General features: G+C 39.5%; 1 protein-coding gene across 1 annotated transcript in view; it reads right to left on the bottom strand.

The window, feature by feature from the left end:
- Positions 1-10,912: 10,912 nt before the first annotated feature.
- DCAF7 (DDB1 and CUL4 associated factor 7) overlaps positions 10,913-18,846 on the bottom strand; it is a 32,101-nt gene continuing 24,167 nt past the window's right edge. Inside the window, exon 7 of the mRNA XM_036754186.1 lies at positions 10,913-17,250. Coding sequence (XP_036610081.1) covers positions 17,078-17,250 — 173 coding nt within the window. The 3' untranslated portion in view covers positions 10,913-17,077. The remainder of the gene's footprint in view (positions 17,251-18,846) is intronic.

Below are 18,846 nucleotides of genomic sequence, written 5' to 3'. Positions count from 1 at the left end.
CTGCTCACTTCACTCTGTATCATTTGTGTTCCAACTGTGAAGAGAAACTCTCCAGGTAGTCATTTCTTACAGCACAGTGGTGTTCTAAAACCCTTTGTTTGCAGTTCTTTACTACTACTACTACAAAAAAAAGCTGCTATATTTTTGTACATATGGGTTGTTTTCCTCTATATCTTGTTAAGATATGTCTAGGAATTATGTAGCTGATTCAAAAAGAATATGGTTTAGTGACTTTTTAGGCACAGTTCCAAATTGAGGCTGTCTGGACCAATTCACCAAGATGCATTAGTGTGCCTGTTTCTCCAAAATTCAGTTCCACCAACAGTGTAATAGTATGCCTATTTTCCTGAAGCCCTTCCATGCCATTTGCCATTTCCCCTTTTGTCATCTGTGCCAATCTGTTGGATGTGAAGTGGAACCTCAGTTATTTTAGTTTGAATTTCTCTAGCTATTAGTGATTCGGAGAATTTTTTTTTCACGTGGCTGTTGATAGTCAGAATTTCTTCCTTTGTAAACTATTCGTATCCTTTGACGGGTTACCAATGGGAAAGATTTTTGTTGTTGCACTTGGTTCTATTCCCTACAGCTTCAGTTCATATCAATCTTATCATATTTCTTTGAATCCTTTAGTCATTACTTATTGCATAGTAGTACTTCATTATATTCCTGTATCATGGGTTTTTTTCCTTTGCTTTTTAGCCACTCTCCAAATAATGGGTATACTCGTTTGGTTGCTAGTTTTTTACTACCACAGAGTACTGCTATATTTTGGTTATCTATTGCCATTTATTTCTGTCTTTGACTTCCTTGGGGTATGCCCCATAGTGGGATCAAAGGGCAGCTTAGTCACTGACCAATGACAGTCCAGTCCTTTGAGCATAGGCATATTTGCTCTTCCTGTCAGTAATACAGAGCATATACAGTATCTCCTTCCCGGTTTCAAGCCTGAAGATATGGAAGCTTGATAAGACTATTTCAGGCCTTAAGTGACTTTGAGGATTGGTTGCTATATGGGGACAAGTGACTGGGCCAGAATTCACATTCAAAAGAACTGATATACACTTAACCCCAATTGCCCTGCCAAAAACCAAACCAACAAAAAAACCAAAAGAATGTATATATCCTTTCCTTGGCCCTTTTTGCTTTTCCTTCCTTGCAGGAAGAGAACTGTTGTGAGCCTCCAGGTGAGTGGAAAGGCAGTGACTTTGGCTGCCTTGCTTCCCCACCTGGCCACCACGTGTCTCTGATCCCATGGTGCATTTTTGGTGTTTTCATTCTTTCCTGATCTCGTGGGAAGGAGTATCCAGAGATGTGGGTATCCAGTCAAACAGTGAGACCTGCAGATCCATCAAAGCCAAGGTTGCACCAATAACTGAAGTCTGAATAGCCGGCAAACCCAGTGCAGAGTCAGCCAATGGGTGACTTGTTCACCAAGCCTATCAGTGGATTGACCCAAGTCCTATAAGGAGCTAGACCAGCTGAGGAAGGCGTAACTCATCTATATTGGGCTATAACACACCAAGAAATAAAGCTGGCAAGAACCCCTCAAAAGGGAGAAAATGACTCCAAGGCCCTAGAGATACTCCTTGGTCATGTATGGTCCCTATGTGGATGACTCAATTTCTTTATGCTTTCATGTTAAGGGTCATTCTCTCCAGAGATCTAGTATTTGCAGATGGGGAGAATGGACCCTGGTTTGGGGCTGTCTGTACTTGGATACGCCACATCCTCAGTAACTATCCCTTTGTAAAAGCTAATTGATAGCAAGCGGTTAATCAATATTGGGAAGAACATACTAGATATATTAGAAACTTCAATACCTGAGGGTTACCCCTATAATCTTAGGGTGGATAAGTTGCCCAATACGGGTACCCAATGGGGCAGTATGAATTGGGGTTGAGAATCTGGCCCAGAGGCACTGCTGTATTTGCCCAGTCGCAAACTGATATCCAGGACAGCTAGTTCACTTCAGTCCCACCAAAAATGTGCACCAGTATGTCTGTCTGCCTCCAACATTGAGTTTCCATCTTCAGTCATTTTTGACAATTCGCATGTGAAAACAAATGCCAAATTTGCTTTAATTTGCATTTCATGAATTACTGATATTGTGCAAAAATTAAATGTGGTCATTTAAAGTTTGTAATTCTTTTGAAAGCTGTTTATATCTTTTGTTCATTTATTTTTTGGCAAATGGCTCTTGATGCCATATATCTGTTAGTTCCCTATAATAATAGCTATAGTTCTGTGTGTCAGGCACTCAGTAGAGTGCTTTACAATTAATTTATTTGATCCTCACAACCACCCTTGGAGGCAGGTGCTATTATCCCCATTTTATAAATGAGGAAGCTGAGGCCAACAGAGGTGATTTGTCCAAGGTCACACAGCTGGGGAGTGTCTGAGGCTGGGTTAGTCTGTTCCTGAGTCCTGGCCCAACTCGAAACATTGCATCACCTAGCTGCACCATCCACCCTGCCCAGTGATTGTATTTTTAAAAAATTTATCTTGTGTGTGTATGTACATGTTGACTTCTCCAATCGAATGTAGGCTTCTTGGGGGGAGGGAGAATTTTATTTTTGTCATTGCATCTTCATTGTCTAATATAGTGCTAATAGGTACTTAATAAAAGCTTGTTGATTGACTCATTTCCTTTGTGAAGCATTCATCCCTGAGAAAGCTCTTATCTTCTGATACCTGTTCGTTTTTTCTTAGTCAGCTTTTGACTCAGTAACTGCTGATATTTCTATAGTGTCCTTGCTGAAAACAGCCAATCCTTTCCTTTCTTAAGGACAGTTCTCTGTTCTCTCAAACCAGCAGGGTTGGATGAAGGCTCTTTCCCTCAGAGAGGAAGGCTGACCAGCTGGGACACTGTTTAGGAGAAATGTAGACAGGCCTACTCTCCTTCAGTAGCCCCACTCTTACGGCTCTGCTTTCTTCTCTGCAACTGACTTCTTCAGTTCCTAGGCTAGCCCGGGGGTGGGGGTGGGGGTGTTTTGGAAGAAGTTGGGAGAGATGATTACTATGAGAGGGGCTTTGATAAGCCTTCGCAATTGGGTCTCTTTACCTTTCTCTTGCTCCTTTAGGTTGTTTCCTGCTGTACTGTATTAGTTCTAATCAGCACTAAATTTCTGATCTCTTCCCTTCTCTTATGAACCAGCTTCTATACTCTTCCACAGATAACCCTCTCCCACCTCCTACCCCTTTCTTGAGTCTGATACGATTAATGAGTCACACCTCTACCTAGTAGTAGAGGTCCCCTTGTAGCACTGCAACTGATTTAACTCCAAAAGTCAGGTCTTTAAAACTTGCCCCAGCCATGTTGGTCAAAGGACTAATCTAGGGGGCTCTGGGCTATGGGAGAGGTATGAAGCATCCAGAGCAATGGGTCTGACACCCCCCTGCCTGAGATTGAGAATCTCTTTAGTACATTACCAAGGGGTTAACCTCAAAAGATGTTAACTAAAATTGGAGAAGGAGAGGGGCAGAAGTGACAGGCTGGTGATTTGGTCTGCAGAGTGACTGTGTGGCAGATTTTCACTTCCCATCATTACTAAGTTTTCTGTATTTGAGGTGCTCTTTTTAGTATTTTATTATTTGGTGGGGTGAGGGTAGAGCTCTTCCTAGAGATACTATCCTCCAGCATCTTCATAGCATTCCTCCAAAAACTTTCATTGTACAGAAGAAGAAATAGAGGCATAAAGGAACTAGGTCCTATCACAGAGGTGGTCATTTAGCTAGCCTTCAGAAGCAGAAAGTCTGTTAGTGGGTTTTCTGCAATAAAATTAGGATAATAAAATTTGCCCCCCTTAATTCACAGCCAATGAGGAAACAAAATAAGCATAAAGGAATTAATCACAGAATTTTACAGTTGAGACTCAGCAGTCATGTAGTGGTCCAACCCATACCTAAAATAATCCCACTACAACATACCCAACAAATGATCATCCAGACTTTCCAAAGAGTGAGACCAGTATGTCCTCAGACAGTTCATTCTACTTAAAGATCAATCCAATTGCTAGGAAAATTTCCCCTTTATCAAGCCTAAATTCACTTCTTTGCAACTTTCACTAATTCCTCCTGGTTACACCTAATGATGCTGAACAAATCTAATTCCTCTTCTACTTGAGAGCACTTCTATACTATACTATTCTAGACAGCTACCACGTCCTCCTTGAGGCTTCTCTTCTGTGGGCTATACATCTGTAATTCCTTCAACTCATCCTCATAAGATGAGCTTAAGGACCATCGCCACCTTTGCATTGTTCATGAGCTTATCAACCTTCTTCTCAAATTTTGCTATCTAGAATTGAATACAATACTCCACACGTGGTCTAAGGCAGAGTACCAAGGAACTATCAACTTCTCGATCCTGGAAGTATGCCTCTCAATGAAGTCCAAGAGGGCATTAACTTTTTTGGATGCTTTATCACATTACTAACTCATACTAAAGTTACAGCCCAATAAAATACTCAAATCTTTTTAAACTGCTCTCATCACATTTGTGCACTATTTTACCCAAATATAAGACTTCTTAATTTACTCCTATCAAATTTCAATTTACTAGATTGGGTGGAATGTTTTGTGCTAAAGTGCGATATAATGGAAACAATGCTGAACTTGGTTGGAGTCACAAGAAATGAGTTTTATATTATTATTTTTTATATTGTTTATTTAACAGCTCTACCCCTGACTACCTATGTGACTTCGGTTAAGTAACTGAACTTCTTTGAGCTTCAGCTTCATCTGTAAAATGAGGGATTAGGTCTAGCTAGAACCTCTAAGGTCTCATCCAGTTCAAGATCCGTGATCTTGCTAGATCCTGACTTGGTCACCCACTGTATTGATATAATTAGATAGCCAGAATCTTTCTTTATATTTCTCTGGCTTCTTCCGAGAATGATTTACTCAACAAATGAATGAAAGCAGACATAGGAAGTGTTTTGAAAGAAAATGTTTCAAAATGTTGGGGTTTTTTAAAAAAAGAAAACCAGAAGACACACTCAGAAAAGGAGGGAAGGAGAGAAGATGAATGGAGCAAAACAGGAGAAACAAAAAACAACCTAACAAACAAAATGCCAACACACTATCAGGTTTAGGAGCCAGTCTGGGTGAAGAGGCTTACAGATCACAAATGTAGACTTTGCCCTAGCTTCTTCCTATTTACTAGGCCCACTGAAGAACAGGTATGAATTGCTAAGGAGAGACTATGACACTCTGGGTAGCAGCATCTTGGCCAGTATGCCTAAAGTAGGAGTTTGCAGAGGAACATGCTGAAGCAGCTTGAAACGGCTCAGAAGAGCCAACTGTTCAACTTTTAGTATGAGGATTTACACTTCAGAAATCAGCAAACCTAACAAATTAAGGGCTTGGTTTTTCTTTTTGACGCTGACCATCTAGACTTAAGAAAGTGATGGAGAAAAATGTTAATAATTAAAATTAACCTTAAAAGTGTGACGTGCATACATTTCGTTTTCTGGAGAACCAGTTGTTGAGATAACATAGCCACATCCCTGGTATGCAGGACATCAGAATGTGAAGTCAAAGATCTGACGTGCTCTTCAGCCTTCAGTGTTCACTTGTCAGTCAACCAGAGATTGTTACTTGCATCTTTAATAGCGGAATGAGGCACACTTGCATCCTATAGATGAGAGTAGTATTTGGGAGAATAGACAATTTTGCAAAGGCTTCCTTGGCTACCTGGAAAGGAGTTCAGACTGACTTACGCCACAGGTTTTCCCGGGAAGAATAAATAGGTAAATTCAAACATTAAAATCACTGTTGTTGGTAGCCCCTGGCTCTTTTACCCAAGCAATAGACATCTACTTAGGAGGTTCAATGATATGTTTAGTATCTCTACTTCTCATAGTAAATCTATGTAATGTATAATAACATTTTCTTTTTGAGCCATGCAGCACAATGGGGAAGGAGGAAAGAGAAGCATCTTGATGGGAAATGAGACACAAGCTCTACTAAGACAAATTTTGGAAATTTGTTTGCAATAAAATTTCATGTGTGGGCTTCATAACAAGGAGTTTTGTTCTATTTATGAAATACTGTATAAGAAACCATAGTCCTACCCTAGAGGCATTGGAATGTAGGGAAGAAGACATTGACTATAGTTATTAACGATTCTACTAAAAAGGTGGATCAAATTTTCTACTTCTACCTACCTTTAGTGATAAAATACTTCTTTTCATCAGGAGCCCTACATTCTCAGCACGTGTGTGTGATTTCCATTTCCATCTTTATCTCTACATTAGCTATCCCTTTCAGTTTTGTGTTGAGTGCAAATTTGATAAAATGTATCTTCTATACTAATTTATCCAAGTCATTGATGTAAACAGTCTAGTAGCATAGGGCCCAGACTACTCTAAATCCCACCATTCAACGAATTCTGAATCCATCTAAATTTACCATCATCCATTCACCACTTTTTAAAATTTCACTGTCCAGTTATATGAGACTCCATGCCGTCTTGGGGAGGGAGGGGGGAGGGAGGGGAGAAAAACTGGAACTCAAAACTATGTAGAACCGTGTGTGGTAAACTAAAAATAAATAAAGAAATTTATTAAAAAAAAAAATTTCACTGTCATTCTCTTCTTTATGTCACTATGACTTTCCACTGACTCTTAAGAGAACTTTTCCTTGTAAAAACCTATCAACAAATTGGCCACGTCTGAAAATGTCTTATTTCACAATTCTAGTCCACCATCTCTCTGGCAAGAGGCAGCACAATTATCCTTCTGAAGTTATTAGTTCACATATCTCCAACTTTTCCATTAAAAACCCTGACTTTATCAAAAGCTTTGCTATATAATCTGGGTAAACTACACTTATATCTACCAACATAACCCTTTAGAAAAAAAGGAATTAAGTTTAGTCTGGCATGATTGCTCTTGAAGTCTCTTTGTGATCACCACTTCTTTTTCTAAGTGTTCTTTTTAGTAATGATATCTTTAGTAACATGTTTAGAATTCTGCTAGAAAACTAACTTAAGCTCACTCTTTTCCTTTTGAAACTTAGGGCATTTAGCCCATCTCTATTCTAGCAGCATCTCTCCTGTCCTCCATGACCTTTTGAATAACACTAACAATAGCTTAGAATTCACATCCACACGTCCTTTAAATACTCAAGGATGTAGTTCAGCTTGGCCAACTAACTTGACTTCATCACACTTTGAATAGGCACTCTCTTACTAGATCCTTACTTACCCTGGGTATCAAGCCCTTATAAGCCAGTTTTCTGGTCCAAAGATCTCTGTCCTTGGCAGAGAAAAAAGAAGCAAAATTAAAATTGAGCAGCTCAGTTTTCTCTGTTACCAGTTACCTCATCTACCTTCTACATTATCACTTTCTTTCCCCTGCCACTACTGCCATAGTGCCATTACACTGTTTGTATTCATCCTCTGCGATTTGTTCTTGTCTTCATCTTCTGTATGTATTTCTTTCAAGTCTAAGTTGAGTTCTCAGTGTGCCCACATCAGTCTCTTCAAACGAGGTCCATTTTTACCTCATCAGAATGGTTTCCTTTGTCTCTTCAGAATTTCATTCTTGAGAGTTTCCTATCCCTCCTGGGTTGACTTCCCCTGTAATCAATCAATAAGCATTTTAATTATGGGAACCTACCTAGTCCTTAGAACCTTTTGAAATTTGTTCTCCCAGAATCTAGATGCGATGTCAGACTTCACTTCCCCTATAATGTTCTCATCATTTTCCAGCAACCAGTTTCTCCTTACTAGTAAGAATCACATTCAGAACAGAATTTCCCGATTGATTCTTTCATCTTCCTTTTCCTTTCTTCCATATTTTTTGAGACTGGGTCTCCCTTTCTCACCCAGGCTGGAGATGCAAGGGCTACTCCCATTACAAGGGCCTTATCTCATTATTGATCAGCACGGGATGTTTGACCTGCTCTATTTCTGACCATGGCTGTTTCACCCCTCCTCAGACAACCTGATAGCCCTCCCACTCCTGGGGACTCACCATACTGAAACCGGATCTAGTGTGGACATCCCACTGTAGTTCAGAACTCTTGAGCTCAAGTGATCCACCAGCCTCAGTCTCCCTGGTAGCAGGGATTACAAGCACCATCATGCCTATTTCCTCCACCTTATGAAGGATAAAATTATCATTAAGGCAAGTCTAGAAGTTATACACTGTTTCCTCTCCACCATGCTTTCTCCCTCTGATTCCTAGAAATTTACACCTAAGAATATCTTAGTAAGAGCAATGAGAGAGAGCTAGTATAGCCATTGATATTTTACAAAAACCAGAGAATAGTTCTGTTTCCTTTCCACAGTGTCTCTCAATCCCTTTTTTCATTTAAGGAAATAGAGCCTGGGGGAGATTTACTTAAGAATTAAAATGAGTTTCTAACCAAAAGTTAAATGACATTTGAACTGAGAGTTCCAGGCAAAGTAGTTAAGTTCAGAGAGTTTAGCATTCAGCAGTTAACAGAAAAAATCAGAAGAGAAGCAATTAAAAAGTTCTCTGGCTAAATCTGATCTCAACCATTAATTGAGAGGAATGTGATGCGAAGATCGTAGAAACTAATATGTTGGCTGAAAATGCTAATTGTAGACAATGACAACCCTCCTGCTTGCCAATCATAGCACTTCCAGTAAACCCATATCAGAGCTGCAGGTGGCTCTTGAGATAGTACCTCAACAAGGGACTATAGTTGAGGGGCAAGAGAAAGCTTAAAGAACAAGCACACAGAGCAGACTGAAAGAGCTATAGCCTCTTCTCAGCAGGGGAGGGGCTTGTTTACCACAGCACTCCCAGTTCCAAAGCCTAGGGACGGTGGAAGTGTATGAAAAAGACATAAGCACAGCATTATTAATGGAAGTTGTTTGAGGGTACTAGGAGACGCAGAAAATGGCGAGGGTTAATGAACAGCTGAAATAGAAAGCAACATCTAGTGTGGAACAACAAAGAGCAAACATCTGGCAGAAAAGAGCATCTGGCAGAGAAGATCCAGCTTTTCAGTACTGGAGGTGTGAGTTGCCCTCATTACACCCCCTCACATCTGAATGCCATGGAGTGGGGTGGTTTTTTAGGCATTAGTGAGAGCTCAGAGGTCAAATTTGCCCCCCTGCTTTAGGACCCCTAATTCATCTTGTTTGTATGCCTAAACTTGGTGAATCTGTGTATAGCATAGGTACATTAGGCCCTTGTTTTACTAAAAGTTCCTTTTTTGTATTCTGTCTGTGAAAAAATGAGAAGAAATGAAAGCATACATAAAGACAAGCTATTATTACAATGGCTAAACCTCTATCAGTTCTGGGGGAAAGTCAGCCGGGGCAGGTCACGGGGGACCAAGAGACCACCATTTAAGGGGCTTTCACAGAATAATATATAAAACTTCCATTTAAGGAGGTTTCCACAACAGGGTCTTAGGGAAACTTACCTTACTTTGGCCATTCTACTCATTTAATTGGCTACAAAATGCTATGAATGAGTTCCCTCTCCTTAAGTCCTTACTCACAAACCCTACACAGCACATACCCCACACAGGCTTATTCCCACAAGGCTTGCTGGAAAGAGCCCATTATTCAGCAGTTGCTCCCCAATTATGCCTACCAGCTTCAGGTGTCCTCTTAATTCAGCAATGCTCTCCAGCTCCATCTTTTAGACAGAAAGGCATTTTTATTTAAGGTACATAAAGTTAATTCATATTTGTACTGGGGCAGTTGTAGTCACTGTAGGGAAAGTCAGATGTGAGCATAAAGGTGTAGATATATGCTTATATTACTGTCACAGATAAAGAAAGATGGACTGCCCAGTTCCATCCATAATCAGAAAATGGATAATCCCCCACCCCTTAACATTTTGCTTTCAACTTTATTAGCACCAATGGCCAAAACTGTATGCCTATCAGAAAAGAAACATCCTTAAAAATCATAATCTAGCAACATTTAGATGTGCTCAAGAAAGGTATGAAGTCAAAGAAGGCCCATCAAAGGACAACATTATCACAAGGATAAAGAGAAATTAACTTGGAAGGGCAGTCTCTAGGAATGTGTTTGGCTTTGTCTTATTTAACATTTTTATCAAAGGCTTAAATAAAGGCATAGCTTACCAAATTTAGAGATGAAATAAAGCTTATAAATATAGTTAACACCCTGGAGCCCAAGGATCATGATTCAAAAAGCCCTTGACAAACTAGAATATTGGGTCAAATCTAGTAACATGGAATATTGGGTCAAATCTAGTAACATGAAACTCAATAGGGATAAATGTAAAGTCCTACACTGGGTTTAAAATTTTTGCTTTTGCCAGGGTGGTGGCATATGCCTTTAAATCCTTTCTCCTGGAGGAGGCTGAGCATCCAAATTAAGTCCAGCACCTATATAGTGAGCCCCTAGGAGTGGGGAGCCAGCAGGCTGCCTAAGCAATGGCTTGGGTCAAAAACAGCCGGTCAAAGCTTTTATGTCAATCAGTTATGAGTGGCCCTCACTACAAGCCCGGACAAGGCAAGAAGACCTAGTTTCAAAAAAAAAAAATTACTTCAAGTACAAAATGGGTAAGGCATATTAGGCAGAAGTATGTATGAAAAAGAAAATCTGTGGTTTTAGTGGACTACAATGTATTAACAGTGTGATGTGGCAACTAAAAAGGCTAATAATCTTGGGCTACACTGAGAGGAATAGTTTCTAGGAATAAGGAATTATAGTCCCCCCCATACTGTAGCATTTGATAGAGCTGGGAAGGTCCTCTTCTGGACTTGTAATTCTTAATTACATCACCATATCCAATCTATTAGAGCAGATTATTGCCAGGTCTAGAAGACTGAGACCTAATACAAACTTGCCCCCTCAGACTAAGGCTTCATGAGTTAGTAATCTCCCAAAGAATGGCTTCAGTGTCAAAGAAAGAGAGCTTGAATGCAGGTATGAATTGATCACAAGAAGAAATGCAATTAATCTACAAATGTTCAAGTTTTATTACAAAGTATGAAAGGCAGATAATACTGTACTTCTTACAGAGGCGGCTGAAACTTAGAATAAAAAGGTTAGAAATCTGAATAACCTACTGAAGATACAGAAAATTATAAAGTTAGAGGTGTAACACTGCACTGTAAGTTACCTTCAAAACTGCCTAAAATGTATGGAACTTCAGTAATGTGGTTCCACTGTGGAGTGTTAAAATTGGTTATCACAAAATTCTATATATGATCAATTCCTGTAAAAAAATAATGTATTGGTAAATGAACATTATAGGGGGAGATGAAGCAAACTTCCTTTCTACCTGACCACAGGGTGCCACAAAACTACACTATAGTTTAAACTGTAAAATATAAACACATAAAAAAAGTATGCAGACAAACTAGACTAAAAGGGAGAGAAGTCCAGTCACTATTGCTTAGCCTACTTTAGAGAACAGGAAATCTGCATCTTCTGTGAAGAGGTTTGTACAGTCATGCTCCATATTCACTCTGGGAAAATGGAAAGGATCATCTCACAAAAGGGTTATATGGCAGAAAAGGATACAAGGAAACCAAAGTAAATGTCTCCTCGACTAAAATAATTCAAAGCTTCAGCTCAGCAATTTCAATCAATATACTTTACATGCTAGCAACTCAAGCAGAAAAGTTCCTTTTAAATAATGTATCATGAGTTCATATTCACCAGGTTTTCCCAAAGGATGTTCTATTCATCACTTCCGTTTTGCCCACTATAACAGCTTTTCTCTTTGTTTTTTAGTGTCTTCTCATTCTGGTGTCATGCATCAGTCTAAGCCTCTCTCTCAGAGGTCACCTGTATGTTTTCTTATTTAAAGACCACACCCAGGAAACAACCTAAAGGCCCATAATCCCTTCCCTTGTGGCTGCAATGACCAACCATCAAACTTTATAGCAGCTAGGGGAAAAGGGAAAGTATGGGGATATAGGGAGGCTGATCAAGCAAAGGATATCATTGGGTTATTTTCACCGCAGAAAGACAACAATTTGGACTGGTCACAGTCAGCTAAGGAGGTAGCTGGGCAAGGGAAGGCAAACAGCCTCTTGTGTTTCACTGACTATTGTTCAAAACAGGCTTTCTCCTGGGGAAAATCCACTTTTAAGTACCTACCCCCTCAACACTCCCCTCCCCCCAATACCAAAGAGTCAATGCAGAGAAGATCAGCTCTGCTTTCTAAACTTTCTCCAAAGGTCCTTCAAATTAGACATCCCTAGAAAAAGATGCCACATGCTATACTTTCAAAGTAACAGGGCAGAAGACTAAAGGGGAAGTGGTATTAGACTGGTGTCTCCAGTGTGTGCTTAACACTACAATGACCACTCGTTAATTCATCTCTTCCCAGACAAACAAGGAAGAAGTTATTAAGTGAACACAGAAATTCAAAGTTTAAGTTAAAATAGAGGATCCTAGAGAAGGAAACGGTATATATGTACAGGGAAGGGTTGACAGCGGAAGGGCTAGAAAGGAAGACATGAATCATGCAACAGTGTGCAATCTCTCCTCCCCATGACAGAGGGAAGCCATGGTTTGGGGAAAAGTAAATAGAAGTTTACCCACTAAATGTCACCTCTAAGTCAGCATATTCTACCCAAAGGCAAGGCTCCCAAAAGCTAAAGGTCAGTGAAGACTGACTAGAACAGTAGGAGTGGAATACTCATCACCTCCATCTAAACATGAAAATATCTGGAGGATAAAAAAAAAACTCACCGAACACCTGAAAACTTGTCCATTCTAGCCATTTTTTCCCTTAAATTCCCCTCATATCAACATACACACACACACACACAAACACACACACACACACATGTATTCTGGCAGTCTCTAATACTCTGAAGACCCCTTACAATAATTAAAACAACCACAATTTCTGGGACTATTCTACTCTGTTCCTTCCTAAGGTCTGTTCCCAAGCCCTTTGAAAACTAAGAATTTAATGGAACAAATTGCCACCAAGACAGGACATATATATCCCTTGAAGCCCTATGCTTGAAGGAAAGTTACTCTGAATAAAAATGATTAGATTCTCTACCTAATTTCTAAACTAGTAGAAACATTCAAAAACCTTTAAAGATTTGTGTTTGTTTCTATTCACTACCTGCTTCTCTTGCCAGATCTGAGAACTTTGTACAGTAACGGACCAGGAGTAACATAAAAAAACCTCAGCTCAGAGCTGATTTCATTCCTTATCATAACAATCTAGAAGGATTAGACTTCAGACAACATATTTCAAAACTGGGTGAGCCCAAAGCTAACTAGCTCATTTTTCCCAGTTGACAACTATCAACTTGTGTGGCCAAATGAAGTCAATATGAATTTGTTTATTCTGATATTGCAGAAAGCCAGTCTTTCTCATTGTCTTTCCTAAGAACAAAACATTGGCCTAATCCTGTTCATAGAACATGTTAACTAAAAAAATAAGAAATAGTATTTCTAAGATTAGAGGTTATAAAAAGTCCTAGATTTTACTAGCAATAGCATCAGATCTTTGAGACCATGATGTACTACAACAATGCAGTGGAAAATCTAGGGGGAAGTAGAGTAAAAACTTGAACATGTAAGAGTGCAAACCTACTGAGCTAAGCTAACTTTAGACCCTGGAGGTGTCATTAAATAAATTCTAGAGTTTCTGTTGTACAGATACACAAAGGAGTAGAGAAAAAAAAAATCAGCCGTTGAAGGAAAGGTCCAACTTGATTGAGTTAGGAGGGAAACACGAGGATAGGATGTAATTGAGGGACCTACTGATTTTGGCAGGGTGGGGTGATGTAAAGCTTTAAATTTGAATTGCAAAGTCAAAGCAGATTTCTGGAGGTCAGGAAGAGCAAATCCATCTACCTAGTTACAATATCTGTGACTTGTATCTTTCCCAGGTAGTTTAATATTGGCTGCTGTCAGGAGTTCATTGGGAAATCTGATGGAAGACATTTTGAAAACAGAGTTAACAGGCTGTATGGAAAAGGTTGCTTGGATTCCAGCAAAAATAGCATCACCACTGTTAGAGTAAGGTTTGGTCTACTTACTGGCTGATAATTGCTTCATAGAACTGAATAAAGGGATTGAGATGAGGCACAGGAAAAGTGATGAAACTTTTTTAGTCTGTACCAGGCTCTAACTGAAATTAATCCACACTAGGGATACACAGCTTTTAGGCAAACAGTGGCTTTCCACACTGCCAAAAATAAATAAAATAGTGCTTTAAGGCCTACCCTCCCTGGCAAAAAGTCTCTGACCTTTACGTTTTGCTTATTTGGAAAAAAAAAAAGGATGTTCTCATTATTATACAGGATGTTCCAAAAGTCTTCATGCGTTTCTAAGATACTGAAGCTTTTTAAATGAACTAAGTCTTTTGGGACACTGTATTTTGGGGATAGGAGAGAAGGGATAGAAAAAGAGAGAAGAAAAGTGTTCTTCTGAACAGAAGGGAAGGAAACCAGACCTGAGAGAGGCATGTTTGTAAAGCCAAGAGAGACTCCCAAATACCAGCCAAATGGTGGTACACTGTAGCAAGAAGGAACCTGGGGTGGTGTAGAAATAGTGGGCCACAATGGTAGGAAGACTAGAAGGACTGCTAAAATGGAATAATGATATCCTGGGTTTGGCGCAAGAATGAGTATGGAGGACAGAATATCAATTAAAAAAATAGTTCTTGGCTTTAAAAAGTGTAACCACCTTTGTTCAAATATATTCCTTGTTATTCACTTTTAACCTGTGTTTCTTTTGGCTTCTAGTTACCACCAAATCTTCTCATCAACAATTCTAGGTATAAGTTGAGGTAGGGTAAGGAATCTTAATCCAGAGCTCAGCTAAGTCAGGTACCTTCTTTCCTTGTATTTAGCACAATCACGCAGCAGACACCTGCAACACTGGGTTCCATTTTAGTCACATTCCCATTGGAAGGTACTGACTACCTCCAAGACTGGGCAACACAAAGCAAACAAGATCAATCAGAATTCAAGGTCTTAAGTAAAATCTGACTTCCTCCTCATCATTATCATCACCATCAAAATATTACAAGTTAGATGTAAAGAGGATTTTGGAAAGAATTGTTTATCCCAAACTCAGGTGATCTGAACACAAACCTAGGAATGAATGTGGAAGAGAATTTTATGTATAAGGAGCCAGAAAATCAGGAATTAAATATGACCTTAGGGAGAGTAGTACTGTACAATTCCCAGAACTCAAAGGAATCTTTCTTTTAACAAGTCTATCTGTAGTAAAGAAAATCAACTATGCCCTTTACATTATATCCACAACTGCCTCTGAATATGAAGGTTCTATCAAGAGTCTCTAAATGTCCTATAGAGCAAAGTGAGCTGTTTAATTTTTTCAGTAGCAAATGATGACAGAAAAGCAGGAGTGAACGAGAACTCAAAAGTTCAAATACTGACTGCTATTTCCAGACGGCAGTCTGTGGGTAACTCCTCAAACTCTTCTCTGAAGTTCTCCAAAACTGTAAAACAAATCCATCCTCCCCCCTCCCCCCGGAATCTTTCAACAGGAGAGTCCCACATAATCCTCATTCTGTGGTACAAACTCCATGACTAGAAACCAATACTTGCAGCTTACAAACCATAATACTTCCCAGATGCTCAGTAGGGTGGGGGAGGATACTGGTGTCTAAGATTCTACTAACTACTGATTTTCTTAGTGGATTGGGACTTCAAGTGAAGTGTGGATTAACTAATTAGACTATCTCTCATAGAAGACCTTATTAATGGATTAAAGTGCAGGACCATGTTATTTTCAATAAGGAACTTCATCTCCTGTAGGATTCAGTCTCCAAAGCTGCCAACACAGCACATTATATGCCACATTAAATTAAACGGAAAGAAAGAATTAAGTCTGACTTAAGAGATTATTCTTGTCAATCAAACAAGATAGAAAATGGAAAGCTTTGGGGTATGTATCCCAGCAGGAAACAACATTATGACACTATTGGAATTCATGGAATTTTCCAAACTGGAAATCTACCTTGAACTTAGTTTTTCTTTTTTTTGTTGTTGTTGTTTTACTGACAACATTCCCCTGACAGCAGAGGTGTCAAACACACGGCCTAGATGGCTTAGATGGCCTAGATGGCCCAAACCAAATTAAAATGTAATTGAGAAATATCTAACAAATAAAAATACAACAAAACACAGATAACATTACATTTTAAAACTACATACACACTGTCCATACACACAGCCCACAGGGATCCTTATGCAGATCAGTAGCCCCTATTTCTATTTAAATTTGACACCACTGCCTTAGGGGCTGGGCTCCGACAGACAGCCTATCTGCCCAAGCCCTAGTACCATTTTCTTAGGTACCAGGTAAGACAGCATGAAGGTACTACTTCAATTTGGAACACAAAACCTCATGTCATCTTTTTTGGAGGCAGGTATCCCTTGCTTGGGCAGAACCAAGTTAAGACAAAGGTGTGACAAATCAGATCAATAAGTTCATTCAGGCCAGATTCATATAGCTCAGGCAATAACCCAACAAAGGATGGAAGCTGTCCAATAAGCTCAGCAGACCAGGCCCAGTTGTGGACCCTGCAAGGCAGAGGGCAGAGCAGAAACAGAAAGGACTCAATAACAAAGGAAGAATTAGGAAGAGAAAATTCATTTCATAAAAACTCAGTCAACAGATTAAAAAAAATACAAACTTGAAATGTATTAAAGACAGCAAATGACAAAAGGAGAGACTCCTTCAAAAATCGATATTTTCTTTCCATTTAAGAGCTAACAAGTGAACTGGATTTGCTGCTTCAGGCAGCTGACAGATACAGATATATGCAGTAGATTAACACAAACACAGCTAGTGCTTATAATGCTCATTAACACAACAGCTGACAAACAAATATACAGAAATTTTTAATCGAGAAAACAAGGGAGAATAGGGGAGAAGAAGAAACCCAACCTCAGAGGCCAAGGAGGCTCCACACATCACTGTGTTCTGAGTCCAGCACAGGCAACGGGGAGACTGGCAAGAAACTCCTAGAGCAGCTTCTGGGAACAGTGGATGCAAAGCAACAAAAGACATACTGGCCACTGGAAACTTGTTCTTACTTTGGGGATAGGGATAGGGCAGAAAACATAGCTCCTGCCTCTTCGGCATGGACTCCCAACAGCATTAAACTCTCAGTATCTCCAGACAGTTGTTGTAGCAGATGGCTATCCAGTCAGGCTGAGTTGATGCCCACTGTACATTGTTGATTTCACCTTCTGCCGTGTAGGCTAAGATAGGGTCCTCAATGGCTCGGGGCATTTGCTGGATATCCCAGATGAGAGCCTGATGGTCATCCGCTAAGACAAGTAAAAACAATAAACTGGGTCAAAACTCAGGCAAGACACAAAGATATTATAGCCATCATTTCCCAAAGAATTAGAATGGGTTCCTTCCAGACCAATTTCAGGAACTCAAGGCAAAGACATTAGTATCAAGCTCCTTCTCAGAAAAGACCTATGAACTTCAGAGCTACTGGCTTCCTAAATTTCACCAGAGCATATCAAATTGGGAAACTTGTTTAGATCCAAGGATGACCTAAGAAAACTCTAACTAAAACTTTAACTAAAGTGCTAACTGTAGCTAATACTGAACTTTTTGCCAAGGCAGTGAGTGTGACAGATTTACCTCTTTGAGTATAAGAAAAATCTGAGGGCTCTAAAATATAATAGTTGGATTTTTTCGCAACAACAGACTAAATATTTCTGTCAGTCAAGCAAATTTTTTATTATTCTTATCTCACCAAAGGACCATACTGACAAGTTGCTCCAAGGGGTAAAGGCCCATAGATTTGAAAGAGAAAAGCTCCCTTCCCAGTCACAGTAAAGAAGAGACATTCCTTGGGACCTTTTATTCTCCAAGAATACTCTCTACCTCCCTACCTCATTCCAATTTTTTTTTTTATAAAAGATACAACTACTGTAGACAACTCAAATCATTTGCTACCTAATTTTGAAGCCAAAAGTTAAAACACAAATCCTTTAGTGAGAGCAAAAAAATTGCTCCTAAGGATGTAAAGGAAAAGATTACTGAAACGCAGTCAAGCTCTAAGAAACTGAAAAACCCAGTGACAGTTCTGGAGAATAGACAAAGAAAAATACTTTCCTTCTCTGAATAGGAAGGCAAGAGCCCACCAGGGCAGTCTGTTTTCTACACTGTCAGACTCAGTCACTATATCAGGTATTTTTGCTTAATTATTTTCTTTGGGTTCATTTTGGCAGAGGGAGTATTTCTGGAAATATATAAAAACAAATGGAAGCAATACATTTCAATTGCTCCTATGCCCTGTATGGTTCACATAAATACGAGCTAACATTCTCTTAGAAGCTAGTAACAGAGGGGGACAAAGTTTAATGAACTTTCTCATTGCTGAAAATTCCACATAAAACATTACAGTAACCTCTGTTACTTGGTAACTGAAGTGATGAGTTCTCTACTACTGATGAGGAGAGACTATGTCAGAAAGGAAAATGATGGGCAAAAAAAATCCAGAAGTTAAAACTCCTGTATTCTGTAGTCAATATGTCCCCCCAAACAACTCATTGGTAAGCTAAAAAGTTAGCATTTTTAAAAAGGTCATCCTTCTGGCTTGGTAAATACCAAAGTAAGAATTAAAAAGTGTATTCTACTACCCATCTAAGTGTATTCTGGACCACAGTTAACATTCAGAGCTCCACAGTGGGTCAAACCTAAGGAGATACTTTAGTTTGGTAGGGTCCCAAGTCAGTTCTTACATAGCCCCAAAGGAACCTCTTTCCTACCCTGACAGATGTGAAGGCCCAGGACAAAATACCTGCTACCTGCGTGGACTTGGGCAAGTGACTAACCTTTCTGGGCCTCAGTTTCCTACACTATGAAATGAGAGTGCTAGACTAGATGCCCCTGAAGTCTCTATC

Source organism: Trichosurus vulpecula, chromosome 4, assembly GCF_011100635.1.
Source record: "Trichosurus vulpecula isolate mTriVul1 chromosome 4, mTriVul1.pri, whole genome shotgun sequence".
Lineage (NCBI taxonomy): Eukaryota > Metazoa > Chordata > Mammalia > Diprotodontia > Phalangeridae > Trichosurus > Trichosurus vulpecula.
Note: the sequence above shows the minus strand (reverse complement) of the source record. Positions and strands in the feature narration are given on the sequence as shown.